The sequence below is a fragment of the Rana temporaria genome, chromosome 5 (assembly GCF_905171775.1).
Source record: "Rana temporaria chromosome 5, aRanTem1.1, whole genome shotgun sequence".
Classification (NCBI taxonomy): domain Eukaryota; kingdom Metazoa; phylum Chordata; class Amphibia; order Anura; family Ranidae; genus Rana; species Rana temporaria.
The window spans coordinates 85364915-85379140 of NC_053493.1; the positions used below are offsets into that span (position 1 = coordinate 85364915).

Genomic DNA, 14226 nt, shown 5'->3' on the forward strand with positions numbered 1-14226 from the left:
CAGCTGTTACCATCTTATAATACCCCCTTATTAGACGGACAGCTCATTTGACCTGCTGCTCACCCACAGGTCCATCTGCTAAGGTGAGCGGTTTGTACTTCTATCTAAGGATACTTGACTGTTTTATAAGGAGTCTTCATCCGATCACCTTATTGAGGTTCCAGAAGTCACCCTTATCCTCTCTTCATTTTGATTAATTATTTGTTTTTTGGACTTTCATCATTTTGTTAGTAGCGCTGCACTGCTTTTTTTACATACTTTATCTCTCATATCACCATAAGATTCCGTGGATGTGCGCACCAGGGATCTTTCCTCTCTTCCTTCCAGTGACTACATGAGCTGGGATGAGCTCCATCCCTTGCTGGCACTCCTGCAGTAGTTGCGGCATTACCCACACTACTCCCCATAGTGATCGAGCCTAAGCAGCACACTAAACAAACCGTGCATCACACTGAGCATACCTGTCAAATTAGGACAACAGGCTGTGTCCGCATAAACAAATGGCTGATTCATGCTCTACAGGCCACAGCGCGTGTGTGAATGAGGCCTTAGTTTTAAAAGATATTTGCAGGTCAGTAAAATGATAGCTGTAGTTCGAATACATACAGGCAGCCAAATGAGTGTCATTATACATCTATGATAACAAAACTAGCCTACCTTTTCTTCTATGGAAGATCCTGAACCTTCACCAATCACATTTTCCTTAGGCTGCAGTTCTAGAATGGTTTTTAAAAGGTTATCAGATGTTACTGTTAAGAATTCAATCTCTGCATTTGGGTGGAGTCCATATAAGACAGGGTTTTCTGCAGGCAACATTTCATCAATATAGTCGTGGTATCCAATATAATCCAAATTTGGAGGAGTCTTGAAACCAGGGGCTAGATAAAGCTCACCATCAAGCTAAAAAAAAAAAAGATTTTAATTACTTTTAAACACTTAGAGGAGCATTTATAAGCCAAATTACCAAAACAATTAGTGGCAAATCAGGATGTCTCTCCTTTAGCAAAGTCTCTGAGACAGCTTTACAGACTTGTACGCCTGTATTCCTGGACAGCCAAGTGCAACAATTTGCAAAGTTCTGAGACAAAATGTATTACTGAGACAGATTTCACTCTTCACAGACACATAATTAGGAATACGTCACATTTCATTGTGTCACAGTGTGACTACAGAGCACACAAAGAAGGAATTACTCAAGCTGTAACCTTGTAATACATTTGTTGCACAATCTGTCTCACCGCTCCTGTTTAGCATCACCTCGCTTTACGACAGAATTTGTAAAGAGCCCCTTAGAATTTTTAGTGCTCCTTTCTTGTTCGTCTGTCTTTATTTTTCTTATTCATTAAGCTCCAGTATATTATAGAGTGTATGTGCACTAATAGAATCTTAAAGCGGTTGTATACCTAAATTTTAGACTTTGTATTTACCAAGGCATGTTAATATCCCCAATTCATTGCTCTCTTTGTTTTCTGTCCTACCTGCTTCCTTCTCTGTATATCGCCGATATGCCGAGTGATGACGTTGTTCCGCGCATGCGTTGTCTGATTGCCAAATCCGGCAAGCCGAGGCGCTGCCGGCCAAATCTCTGTTTATGTCGGGGCTGACAACAGCTTCCTGGTGTACGCTGGGAAGAGCTTCTCTTCGTTTCCATAGTAACCAGAAACGAAGAAGAGGCTTGAATATTTACCTGCAGTGTGCACGCGCGGGATTTATGCAAGAGAAAGGAACTGTGGATGGAAGTTAGCAATGCATAAGACACGAAAGACCTTGGGGTAGATTCAGGTAGGGGCGCGCAATTTAACGGCGGCGCAGCGTATCGTGTTTACGCTATGCCGCCGCAACTTACAGGAGCAAGTGCAGTATTCACAAAGCACTTGCTCCGTAAGTTGCGGCGGCGTAGCGTAAATGGGGCCGGCGTAAGCGCACGTAATTCAAATGTGTAAGGGGGGGCGTGTTTTATTTAAATTATGATGACCCCGCGTTTTTTACGAACGGCGCATGCGCTGTTCGTGAAAAAGTCCCAGTGAGCATGCTCTAAATTTCGACGCAAATCGTCATTGCTTTCGACGTGAACGTAAATTACGTCCAGCCCTATTCGCAAACGACTTACGCAAACGATGTAAAAAATTCAAATTTCAAGGCGGGAACGACGTCCATACTTAACATTGGCTGCGCCACCTAATAGCAGGAGCAACGTTACGCCGAAAAAGCCTTACGCAAACAACGTAAAAAACTACCGCCGGGCGCACGTACGTTTGTGAATCGGCGTAACTAGGTAATTTGCATACTCTACACCAAAAACAACGGAAGCACCACCTAGCGGCCAGCGTGAGAATGCACCCTAAGATACGACGGCATAATAGAATTACGCCAGTCGGATCTTAGGCTAATGTCGGCGTATCTAGCTTTCTGAATACAGAAAGTAGATACGCCGGCGCAACTTTGAATTTACGCGGCGTATCTATGGATACGCCGGCGTAAATCGCTCCTGAATCTACCCCCTTATCAACAATGGCGCGGGCTAACTGCAACTATGAGACTGCAAAAAGGCAACGATTTAAACGGTAGGACTAGTAATATCATGTACTACATAGCGATCGATCGATGTAGAAATGCAATGTCTTTCGGAATATGTAACTAGTTAGGAGAGGACACAAGGGTTTACTACCGCTTTAATACTGACTCGCAAATTAGCTTTAAAATGTTTCAATTGCAAGGTAAATACAGACAAGGATAGCAACAACCTGTAGGAGCGGATATATTAAAGGTACAATTTTCGACCAGGATAAGGTGAAGCTCTTCTTAACATGACCGAATGGCGAATTGCTTCTGGGAAATGAGGAAGGGGACAAGAACAGCCTGACTGCTAGGCCCCGTACACACGAGAGGATCGATCCGCTGAAATTGATCCGCGGATCGGTTTCAGCGGATAGATCCGCTGGTGTGTACGATCCAGCGGATATTTATCCGCGGATATATTTCGGGCCGACCGATTTCCAGCGGATAAAAATTTCTTAGCATGCTAAGAAATCTATCCGCTGGAATCGGCTCCAGCGGATCGATCCGGTGGTCTGTACAGACTCACCGGATCGATCCGTCCGAACCCATCCCTCGCATGCGTCGTAATGATTCGACGCATGCGTGGAATTCCTTATATGACAGTGTCGCGCACGTCGCCGCGTCATCATCGCGGTGACGGCGCGACACGTCATCGCGATGGGAATTCGGCGCGGATTTCGATCCGATGGTGTGTACACTCCATCGGATCAAAATCCTCAGAGGATTTATCCGCGGAAACGGTCCGGAGGACCGTATCCGCGGATAAATCCTATCGTGTGTACTAGGCACTACTATTACTCCTGTTGTAAGCAGCATCTGCCATTGCTGTTAGCACCCCTCCCTTGTATAATGTGACATTACAAGTTTCGACAACTCAATAGGTCTTTTTATGAAACCCTTGCTTAAATGTAATCTTTTTAGCAAGGATTTTCCCTCCTTTTATGCCACCAAACTTTCAAACTAAACACACGTATACTGATGACCCTATCCAAATTATAAATCCCATGGCAACAAGACACATGTATACTTGATTTGCAACAGTCAGTTACTGAAGATGCTAATGAAGAGCTTCAGTGTCATTCAGGGATGGACTGGCCATTGGGACTACAGGGAGTTTCCCGGTGGGCCGATGGCTCAGTGGGCCGGTTTCAGTGACAGCGGCCCGCCGCCCCCCTCCACTCCTCTGCCTCTCCCTTCCTGCAGCGCTTACCTCCTCTCCCTCCCCACAGCGCTCACCTGGGGGGAACAAAGAAGCAGAGGGAGGACCAGAGAAGCAGGGGGGACGACAGAGGAGCATGGGAGAGGGGACAAACAGCTGGGAGTTTCTCACTTCTGCCTAATCTTGTCCCATAAGGGGGGGGCACCAAACTGATTCTTTGCCCCAGGTGAAATAATGTCTAGCTTCCCCACTGGTACTGCCTATAAGAGTACCAGCCATTCTACTCTAATAAAGTAGAACAGCTAGTGGCTAGTGAAGGGGGAGAGGGGGCTTGGGTGGCCGGGGGGGGGGGGGGGGGGTGCGGGAGTTGTTCGGCCGCCATGGGAGAGACCTGTCAAAGTGGGCCAGTCTGGATGAAGTCCAGGGCCAAATTTTTGTCCCAGTCCAGCCCTGGTGTCATACAACTTTCATGTCACTGTCCACAGACAATCCCATCTGTGGTGCACACGGTTCTCCATGAGCACATGTGGTTTCTTTTCACTACAACAAAAAACTAGATATGCACCCCTGACAGCCTTGCAAGAATTCACAAATTGTATACATTCACAGAAAAAAAATGTATAAAATATTTTATATACTTAAATATTACATTACCATTGCTGTGCTCATATAAACCTCTAAATATGTCTGACATAACCTTCTGTCCCAGTCATCAGTTATGTGACCGCCATACATGATTTCTCCGAACAAGTAGCGCAAATCTTCCAATGGTACCTGTGGTTGGAAATTAGAGGGTTAATATAATTGAATTTGTATTTTTATAGCGTTTTTCTCCATAGAGACTCAAAGAGATTAGGAGCCATCTTGGGCACACTCAACTGAGCCAATTAACCTATAAAATAAACGTTTGTCTAATGTCAGAGATCCTGCTACTACACTTGCATGGAAAATACAATATCTACATTTTTTTCTTAGATATTTAACACAGAAAATAAGATTTTGTTGCTTTAGGCTGCATTCACACCAGAGTGTAGCGATTTACTGGTGTTTTTGTTGCTTTAGGCTGCATTCACACCTGAGTGTAGCGATTTACTGTTTCTTTGATGCTTTAGGCTGCATTCACACATGAGTGTAGCGATTTACTGGCGTTTTTATTTGAGAATTTTAGTATATATAACATAAGCTGGAGGAAGTGTTTGCAATGATTTCTGGAACGATTGGGGAGCTATTAATATGTTTTAGGGACTACTTAATGTGATTCATTTTAGCTTGCAAAAAAAAAAAAAAATTATGCCCAGAACCCCTCTTTAACAGTTGTGACAGGAAGTCAGGTAAATCTGTGGGTGTTGTCACAGACGGGAGATACATTTCTGCTTTGTTTGGACAATACACCAATTATTATTAGGTGTCGGCTGCAGAAGTAGCCAGAAAGATTTAAGAGCGTGGGAAAACTTCAGCTGTTCAGAATGAGGCAATTAAGGCCTCTATAAGTAATCCAGAGGATTACCACTGATTGCTGCATCCTGAGGCTTTCTGGGTGAAGGAGTGCAGTGAGCAGAAATACTTCTGAAGAGGTGAGGTGCTATTGATTGTTCTGTGTGATAAAAATCAAAAAGACTATTTGTTTTTCTGCTGTATAACCAGCAGTGTCTGCTCAGCAGTAGGCTGTGCCAGACTCCATAGATAGGTTCCTGTGTGGTGAAGGTAGACGCCCCAAGTGGCCAGGGTTTATTTTATGTTTGATTTTGTTTATGCTGTTTGGATGCTTGCACTTGTTTCCAGCAAGATGGAAGAATAAACCAAAATCTTTGTTTTCAACCGTCTTCGACCTGCCTTTCTGTATAAATTCAGTGTGTAGTGAACCCATCCAGGGGGTCACACACCCCGCTACCGAGCTAACCCCTTACACAGTTCAGACTTTTTTTACAAGAGATAATGTGACAGGGTCATTATAAATCAAGGACTTAAATCTCATAAGCAAATCCTACTGTAAGTTATGACTTCACATGGAACATGCTTTTTACGGACCAGTGACTTAAAGTGGAAGAAAACCCTAACTAAAAATGTTCCCTCCCGTTACTTCCTACCTAGCCTGTGTAATAATGATGTGTGTGTGTATCTACCTATATTCAATCCACTCTGGTCTGGCCAAAAGCTCTGGCTCAAACAGTGCTCAACAACAGCTGGGAATTTACGGAGCTGTGACATTACCCATAGGCTCCTTCCTTTCCCCTGCAGCAGCCGCTCACTGATGCAGGGGAGCAGGAGCTGCGGGATCATATGACCGGACAGGATTTTTTTTTGTGCAATTTAGGTAGGATAGTTGGGGGGGGGGGGATTGGGGTATTTTAAGAAAATTTATAGTTAGGCTTCCATATTAAAGTATTTAAGCAATTAGCATTTGGAAGTTAGCAATGTCGGTCTTTAAGGTTGCGTTTGTACAAGTTCCCTTGCACTTGCACTGTTTTTTGATGCACTTGAACTGTTTTTTTTAGATTGATTATCTGCTTTATAGAAATATGAACAGACACAATAAAGAAAAATGTGATGAACACAATCAGACACGAGTTTGATGGTACTATATCTCACAGATCCCGCTGCAAACTATTTAAAAGCATTTTACATGGCCACCTGAACCCAACCCACATAAGTATTATTTTTCAAAGTCACCTTGTTAATTTAATAAATGTGGCATGAACTTGTTTTACCTTTCAAATAAAATCACTCATCTCACCTTAATTTCATCTCAAGTAGAATATCAGTGGGAATGTCACAACAAGGTGGCATCCTTAATACATAATAATGACACATGCAAGAATCTCAATGTTATTTATGTATATGACGTGCTGCAAATTGCTTCCATCATCAAAACTAATTGTAGTGATTATTAATGCAATGTTAAGGACTGTCAGATTTGCTGTATGTAATTACATTTTTGCCAATGCTTCATTACCTGCCTAATGAATAAGGAACACATGTACATGGAATCCACTGCTTTTGGTAATGACATAAAGAGCATTTTTCCTACATGCTTGATATTTCAGAGGCTTACTGTGTATTTATAGTTACACAAACTATTTATTATAGATGTTTAAAATGAAACAGAGCGTTATAAGGTATAGTTTACCCATAGTGCCATGTGTAGATTCACATCCACCTGCTAATCACTTAGCCAATGTGCAAGTGGAGACATCATTATTGTTTTTGTCTGATGTGTTAGCTGAAATTCTGTGAAATCATCAGAAGTACATGCCGATGCCTCTAAAAAACGATCTGCGTTTTAGCTCCATGGTGAGCGAATTTTGTTTTTAGCTCCATAGATGTGCCATTGGTTGCAGGAAAGAAATGTGCACTATTCCCCTATTAACACAGCCGGTGCTGACAGAGGAATCCCTCCACCCGAGACATTGTATTCTCCCGGTGGAGAGGGCAGTGATTATTGCTAGGGACTATAGCAGCCACCATCGCTAATCGCAAGTAGAATTCAGAAGGCAGGTTGTACCCAAGTTGATTGATCATCTTTGTACATTCAGCCTGCCCATACACGGTTCGACTTTCTTAAATGAGTGCACAGATCAGTCATATCGGCTCAGGTTCTGCTTCTTGTTTGTGTCTTGCTGATGCTTTTACTTTACTAAAAGTCTACAAGGCCTGTCTGATTGAAAACAACAGACCCTTTGCAGTTTCTAATACTTTCCAACACCCTCAGTGCTTCTTGTAGCCAGAAACCAAGTGATCTAGTCTTTTATTTTTTTGTATTTTTTATTAATGGCAAAATTTGAAAAAAAATATACCTTTTTACTTAAAATAACAATGTGATTTATGTGACCGGGGAATGCCAACACATGCCCTATTAAAAAGTGTGTGTGTATTTATTTGTCAGTACAATTACGGAGGCTATTTTGGTCTCATCAGTGACACCGTCCTAATATGTACTATACTATTTATTGTAATATTTATGGTACTTTGTGGCATTACCATTAAGGCTGCCTGGGCTTTGCAGAGAGTATTTTTTAATTTGACATTACAATAATGACCGTAGCACTATGATAAATCGATTGTAATCTAATTAGGCAAAAAGTAGTCGTATTTTAATTATTATCATCTTATTAACCTTGTTTTCCAGGGGAACAAAAGTGTAAAACATTATTAGATCTCTATGAGAACGATACCAACTAATTGTAAAGGTTATGATAACTATACCAACTATTACAGATGTTATTAAAATAGATTTTCTTTTATTTGAAAGGAATCGTTGTGGTAACTATGTTGTAATAATAACAAATGTATGTACTGATTTTAGGTACTTTTATCCTACCTTTGTGTTGGCTTCTAGGTAGTTATAAAGCACATTGACGCAGATAGTGAGATCTCCGGCATTGAAAGGGTAGCTGCGGTTCCAGCCCTGGGGACCAAACTTGAGCCGTCCAGCAACACAGGCATGGAAGTAACAGAGAGAAAAGAGGATGCTTTTGAACTCATTCTCTCTTGCACACATCTCAAGTGTATCCTGTAAACCATAAAGAGAAGGGTAGCATTGCAACCCAAAAAAACACAGAAATAAAAGGACAATGAATGCACCAGACAAGTGTTATAAAGAAGTATTCATGAATTCATCCGATTAGGGACTAGATATATTCTGCTCAGACTTGCACATATTCAGAATAGCTCTATCAGAACCTAAGAAGGGTGAAGCTATTTCTCAGCAAAATTTACAGATTTATTTTCTCACTTTCTTCCTCAGATTATCATTTACTATTTACTCTTAAGGATCAAATTATTTATCAGCGAATAAAAGGGTAAATATATGGTGTTTTCAATTATCTTTCATATACACCAGGGATATGCAATTAGCGGACCTCCAGCTGTTGCCAAACTACAATTCCCATGAGGCATAGCGAGACTCTGACAGCATCAAGCATGACACCCAGAGGCAGAGGCATGATGGGAATTGTAGTTTGGCAACATCTGGAGGTCCGCTAATTGCATATCCCTGATCAGGGCCGGCCTTAGGTGTTCAGGCGCCCTGTGCGAGCTAATCCTGTGGCGCCCCCCCCCCCCCATCTTCACCCATCGCCCCCTGGTCACCTAAACATACACAAAGAGGACAACAATATTTGTAACAAATAATTAGTTTTAATAAACAAACAGACAATTTAAGTGCATGTGCAAACAATCCATGCATCTCAATGGACCCTTTCACAAGGAGTCCTGCAAGCAGCATCTTTTGGAGCAGCTTTTGGGTGTTGAAAAAAAAAAACGCTCCAAAAATGCCCCTCTCCATTGAAATGAGGCACTGCAAAAACGCCCTAAGACGTTAGGGTTTTAGCGGTGCTTTACCAGCACATTGGGATTGCAGATGAGGCTTTGCTCGAATAACGCCTCAATAACGCTCAAATAACCTCAAATAAATGCTCAAATAACGTTTGAATAACACTCGAATAACGTTTGAATAATGCTTGAATAACGCCTCAATAAACGCTCAAATAACCTCAAATAACGTTTGAATAATGCTCGAATAACGCCTCAAGAACGCTCGAATAACGTTCCAGTGTAAAGGGGTAAATGTGTGTTCAAAATGCAACTTTACGTGCTTTTCCCTTTGCAAACTCATCAATCACGTTGTTCATGTCCAATGTCTTCAATACATCACTTTCAATTGATAAGACTGATAAAGAGGTTAGTCTGTCATCAGTCATTGATGATCTCAGATAAGTTTTAATAAGTTTTAACTTGGAAAAGCTGCGTTCTCCTGATGCCACAGAAACCGGAATTGTTAAGAGAATCCGAAATGCTGTCCACATGTTTGGAAATGTGTCAGTCAGGCCATTTCTCACTATGAAATTGAGTGTATGGCGGGGTGCTGTGACATCTTGAGGTAGTAGGCTTTGAATATGCCAAAGCTCTTCTGAAAGATCTAGACCATTAATGTCTGATTGGCTGCTCTTCTCTAATGCCTTCTGTAACTGCAGGCAACAGTCCCTTAAGTTTTCTCTTGCTGGAAGTTGTTTCATGTTGTATAGAAATCTCCATACTTTGTTGTGTCGTTCCATCTGAGTAAAACGCTCCTCCAAAGATTTAGTAGCAGTATCAACCAAAACATAAAAAAAATCAATCTTAAATTTCTCCGTGGGATCTGTTAAAGGTTCATCTTGGCTTTCGTATTCAAACAAGGCTTTTTTTCTGCGAATACGAGAAGACTTTTCAAAAACAGGCTCCACATTCACTTTTTCTGCTAGTTCCTTTGCAATTTGAAAGGACCTTTCAAATCCAGACTCTCTGAAATTTATTAAAAAATTGTGACATTTCTGGATTAGGTCTGAGACTAAAATTATATCAGCAGTCTCATTCTGCATAGCTTTGCTCACAATATTAACTTGGTACAATATCTCATACCAAAAACACAATGACATGATGAATTTGAACTCCACAATCTGCTGAGCTAGTGTGTTAGCCTCATGACAAATGTTCGGTTCAGTGTGGGTTTCCTCAGACAAAACAATCAATGCTTCTTGTATTTCGCCTAGATTATGTCTTAGTGGTTTAAGACAATTTATACGGCATTCCCACCGTGTGGTGCACAAAGGTTTTAAAGTGAGGCCAGAAACATGGTCAGTCAAAATTTTCCATCTCTTTACTGATCCTGAGAATAGAACATAAAGGCGCTGAATGATACCAAATAGTTGCATTGATTCCTTGCATGAGCGTACTGCATCTCCAATTACAAGATTGAGACAATGACAGCCACATGGTACAAATACTGCTCTTGGGTTTAAGTTTAGAATTTTGGATTGAACTCCGTTGTTTTTTCCTGCCATATTGGCTCCATTGTCATAACCCTGTCCACGACAATTATCGATATCCAAATTTTTTCCTGAAAGAAATTCAAGGAGGAAATCACTTAATCCTTTTCCAGTTGTGTCCTCTACTTTATTGAACCCAAGGAAATGTTCCTTTACTTGAAAATTTCCAGAAACGTCTTCCAAAAATCGAATAGTAAAAGACATTTGCTCCTTATGGCTAATATCTGGAGTGCAGTCAAGAATAATGGAGAAATATTTAGCATTTCTGCAGCGTTGTAAAATGTCCTCAATTACCTGTTTCGCCATAAGATTTATTATTTCATTTTGAATGTTTTTTCCGCAGTAGTGGTCTGCAGTTTTTTTTGATACCACCCTGTGTAAGTGTTCTGCCATCACACTGTCATATTTTCCTAATAGTTCTACGAGACCTAAAAAATTTCCATTATTGGATGTAAAAAGTCGATCTGAAGATCCTCTGAAGGCCAGATTACGCTCTGCTAAAAACTGGACAATGCTTAACAGCCTCTCCATCACAGATCTCCAGTGTTGCCTTTCACGGCTCATGAGATTTTGATAGTTTTGATCGATCGCTTGTTTTGATTTCAGTCTCATTTGTGTTTCATGTAAAAAAATCCTAAGGAAAAAACCAAAGGAAAACACTGCGCTAATACGTGATGAAAAAATTGTGAAAATAATAAGTGACAAAAGCAGCTGGTACCTATTGCTCTAAATACCCAAAGCAAAAAAATTTACAACCAAAAAGAAGGTACAGCGCTGATGTGAATGAAACGAATTGTGAGTGAACAATACAATTATGAAAAATAATCAGTGACTGAATAAATAAATTAGATATTGATAAAAATAGTTCATAAAAATATCCAAGAGTGAATGTACTGATCCTTCACCAATCAAGAATTAAGTATAAGTGACAAAAATAGCAAATGTAAATCAGTGAAAAAAAGAGTCCAATGATAAAAAAGGCAAAATTCTTATTTCTTTATCTTCCACCAAGTATGACACCCGTGTGATGGTATTCCAATCTGCTTACCAGATTAACTGACCGTGATTGCGGTCAGATAAAGCCCAGAGATCTTTTAGAGTCCTCTCAAGTGGACTAAATGGCAACAGGTTATACAGATCATCTACTGCTCCAAAGCTCCAGAGGGAATAGGGATACGCTCATCAGCAGCACATGACAGAGATCTTCTGTCATGTGCTGCTGATGAGCGTATCCCTATTCCCTCTGGAGCTTTGGAGCAGTAGATGATCTGTATAACCTGTTGCCATTTAGTCCACTTGAGAGGACTCTAAAAGATCTCTGGGCTTTATCTGACCGCAATCACGGTCAGTTAATCTGGTAAGCAGATTGGAATACCATCACACGGGTGTCATACTTGGTGGAAGATAAAGAAATAAGAATTTTGCCTTTTTTATCATTGGACTCTTTTTTTCACTGATTTACATTTGCTATTTTTGTCACTTATACTTAATTCTTGATTGGTGAAGGATCAGTACATTCACTCTTGGATATTTTTATGAACTATTTTTATCAATATCTAATTTATTTATTCAGTCACTGATTATTTTTCATAATTGTATTGTTCACTCACAATTCGTTTCATTCACATCAGCGCTGTACCTTCTTTTTGGTTGTCATTTGTGTTTCATGCCACATCTGCTGGGCTGTAAAATGACCACTGGAGGTTTCATGCGATTTCAACATACTTGACATATGTGCCCAGTCATCTGATCCTCCAAGGGCAAGCAATGTTTTAGGATTCTTATCGAATAATTTACAAGAGAAACAGAATACTTTATTGGCAGATGAGGAGTATACCAACCATCGTCGTTTTTGCTCTTCACCACTGTCTAATTTCCTTTTGTAGAATGCTGAAGAAAAATGCCTATTATAGGCATCTTTTTTAAAATCAACATCTTGCACCTGTACAGGACCAACCTCTAAAATGCTATCAATATTCTTAGAAATCAATTTTGGCCACAAAGCAGGATCTGTGAAGCTTGATTTTTCACATGTGTTTGTTTCATCAGAAGACACTTGGCCAGAAGGTGTATTAGCATCCTCTTCTTCCAAAGATGTCCTTGATGTTGAAGGATCACTAAGCTGAAGATGTACATCACTTTGGCTACTGCAGCTTTCCCGATCTTTTCTTTTTTCAGTGATTTCATCAAAAACCATAGGGCTAGAAGATGTATTCGCATCCTCTTCTTCCAAGGATGTTTTTAATGGTGAAGGCTCACTGAGCTGAACATGCACATGGTCATCACTTTGGCCACTGCAGCTTTCTTCACCTTTTTCTTCTGTGGTTTGTAAGCCACTAGCTGCTGGTGTTCCAAAATATTTTTTTATTGCTCCAGCACTCTTCTGGTCCTCCAAATTCATAAGGGCCTTCCGTTTTCTATTCTGAGCACCTGACAATTTTTTAGGACCCATAATGCTGCAACACAATACAATAAAAAATACATATGCATGTAAAAGATAGGCCATTTAAGTATGGTTACAAACAAATGATCTGTTTCAGAAAGTGAAAAATATTGTTTGTTTTTTTTTCAAAATTGTCGCTCTATTTTTGTTGATAGCACAAAAAATAAAAATCGCAGAGGTGATGAAATACCGCCAAAAGAAAGCTCTATTTGTGGGAAAAAAGGACGCCAATTTCGTTTGGGTACAGCGTCGCATGACCGCGCAATTGTCCATTAAATTAACGCAGTGCCAAATCACAAAATAGGGCCTGTCATTAAGTAGCGAAATCTTCTGGTCCAGAAGTGGTTAACATAAGACAAATAACAAAGGAGTAAAATACAATAAAAAAATTAATAAAAATAATATGCTTATTACATAATTGCATTGGTAATGGTAATTATCAGTGCCCATAGAATGCAGCCTTATCAGTGCCCACCAATTGCAGCCTTATCAGTGTCCTTATGGATCACACAGAGCAGCGATCTCTTGCTGTCACGGAGCTTGGATTCAAAATTGCAGGCTCCTATGATACATGTCACACTGATTCAAATTTACGGCATTGGATCAGTGTGCCGTATATTACAGGAGCCCAGTCTAGGAGGCGGGACTTTGTTACAGCGCCGCCAGGCATTTCAGAAAGCTCAGTGCGGTATGTGTGACCAGGGCTGGTGCAAGAATTTTTGTCTGCACAGGCAAATATGTATTTTGATGCTCCCCACTGTACTCTCGCTGCCCCCCCCCCCCCCTCTATAGTAAGAGATGCTGCAACTTGCCAGCCGGCCCAGAGGTACAACAGGGAGAGATGCGGGCTCTTGAAAAATACACAGTCTCACTACAAAAACCGCACCACTAAACGCATCATGTTGCGGAAGCACTACTGTGAACCAAGGTTTAAAACAGGCTGCTATTAAACCACTTGCTGACCGCTCTACAGCTGTTTTACTGACATATTTATACACGTGATCTGCACTTCTGGCCTGCAGGGGGCACGTTCCGCTTCTGCTGAGATTCTTCACAGCAGAAACCAATCTGTGGGTGGTGGGCATTTGATGTCCACTGGCACCCTCTGATCATCGGGCAGAGACTCAGAATGGAGCTCTGTCTATGTAAATGAGGTAGAGCTCTCTTTAGCTGAAGTGGGGTAGTAATGGATTCTGTGTTCCATCTCTTCCCCTAATAAAAGCAGCACATACATACAGTACACATAAAACACTTGTTAGGCA

The 14226-nt window shown here is 40.9% G+C and overlaps 2 protein-coding genes across 2 annotated transcripts in view; both read right to left on the minus strand.

The window, feature by feature from the left end:
• The window catches only part of DNAH11 (dynein axonemal heavy chain 11), a 376413-nt gene that overhangs the window by 15811 nt on the left and 346376 nt on the right, over positions 1-14226 (minus strand). The window contains exons 76-78 of the mRNA XM_040352802.1: positions 8037-8228; positions 4373-4492; positions 658-900 (exon numbers count right to left, since the gene is read on the minus strand). Of these exons, the coding sequence (XP_040208736.1) occupies positions 658-900; positions 4373-4492; positions 8037-8228 (555 nt within the window). The remainder of the gene's footprint in view (positions 1-657; positions 901-4372; positions 4493-8036; positions 8229-14226) is intronic.
• Positions 9041-13121, minus strand: LOC120940135 (zinc finger MYM-type protein 1-like). Its single transcript, XM_040352800.1, has 2 exons — positions 12190-13121; positions 9041-11144 (listed from the first exon to the last, which is right to left on the minus strand). Exons 1-2 carry the CDS (start codon positions 13025-13027, stop codon positions 9292-9294), a joined length of 2691 nt encoding a protein of 896 aa, XP_040208734.1. The 5' UTR covers positions 13028-13121; the 3' UTR covers positions 9041-9291.

What these genes read in the sequence shown, in the direction of transcription:
- LOC120940135 (XM_040352800.1), bottom strand. Translation starts at nt 13,027, where the DNA reads ATGGCCTATCTTTTACATGCATATGTATTTTTTATTGTATTGTGTTGC. An exon ending in TACAGCCCAGCAGATGTGGC is followed by an intron (nt 11,145 to 12,189) that starts ATGAAACACAAA and finishes GGATTTTTTTAC; the next exon opens with ATGAAACACAAATGAGACTG.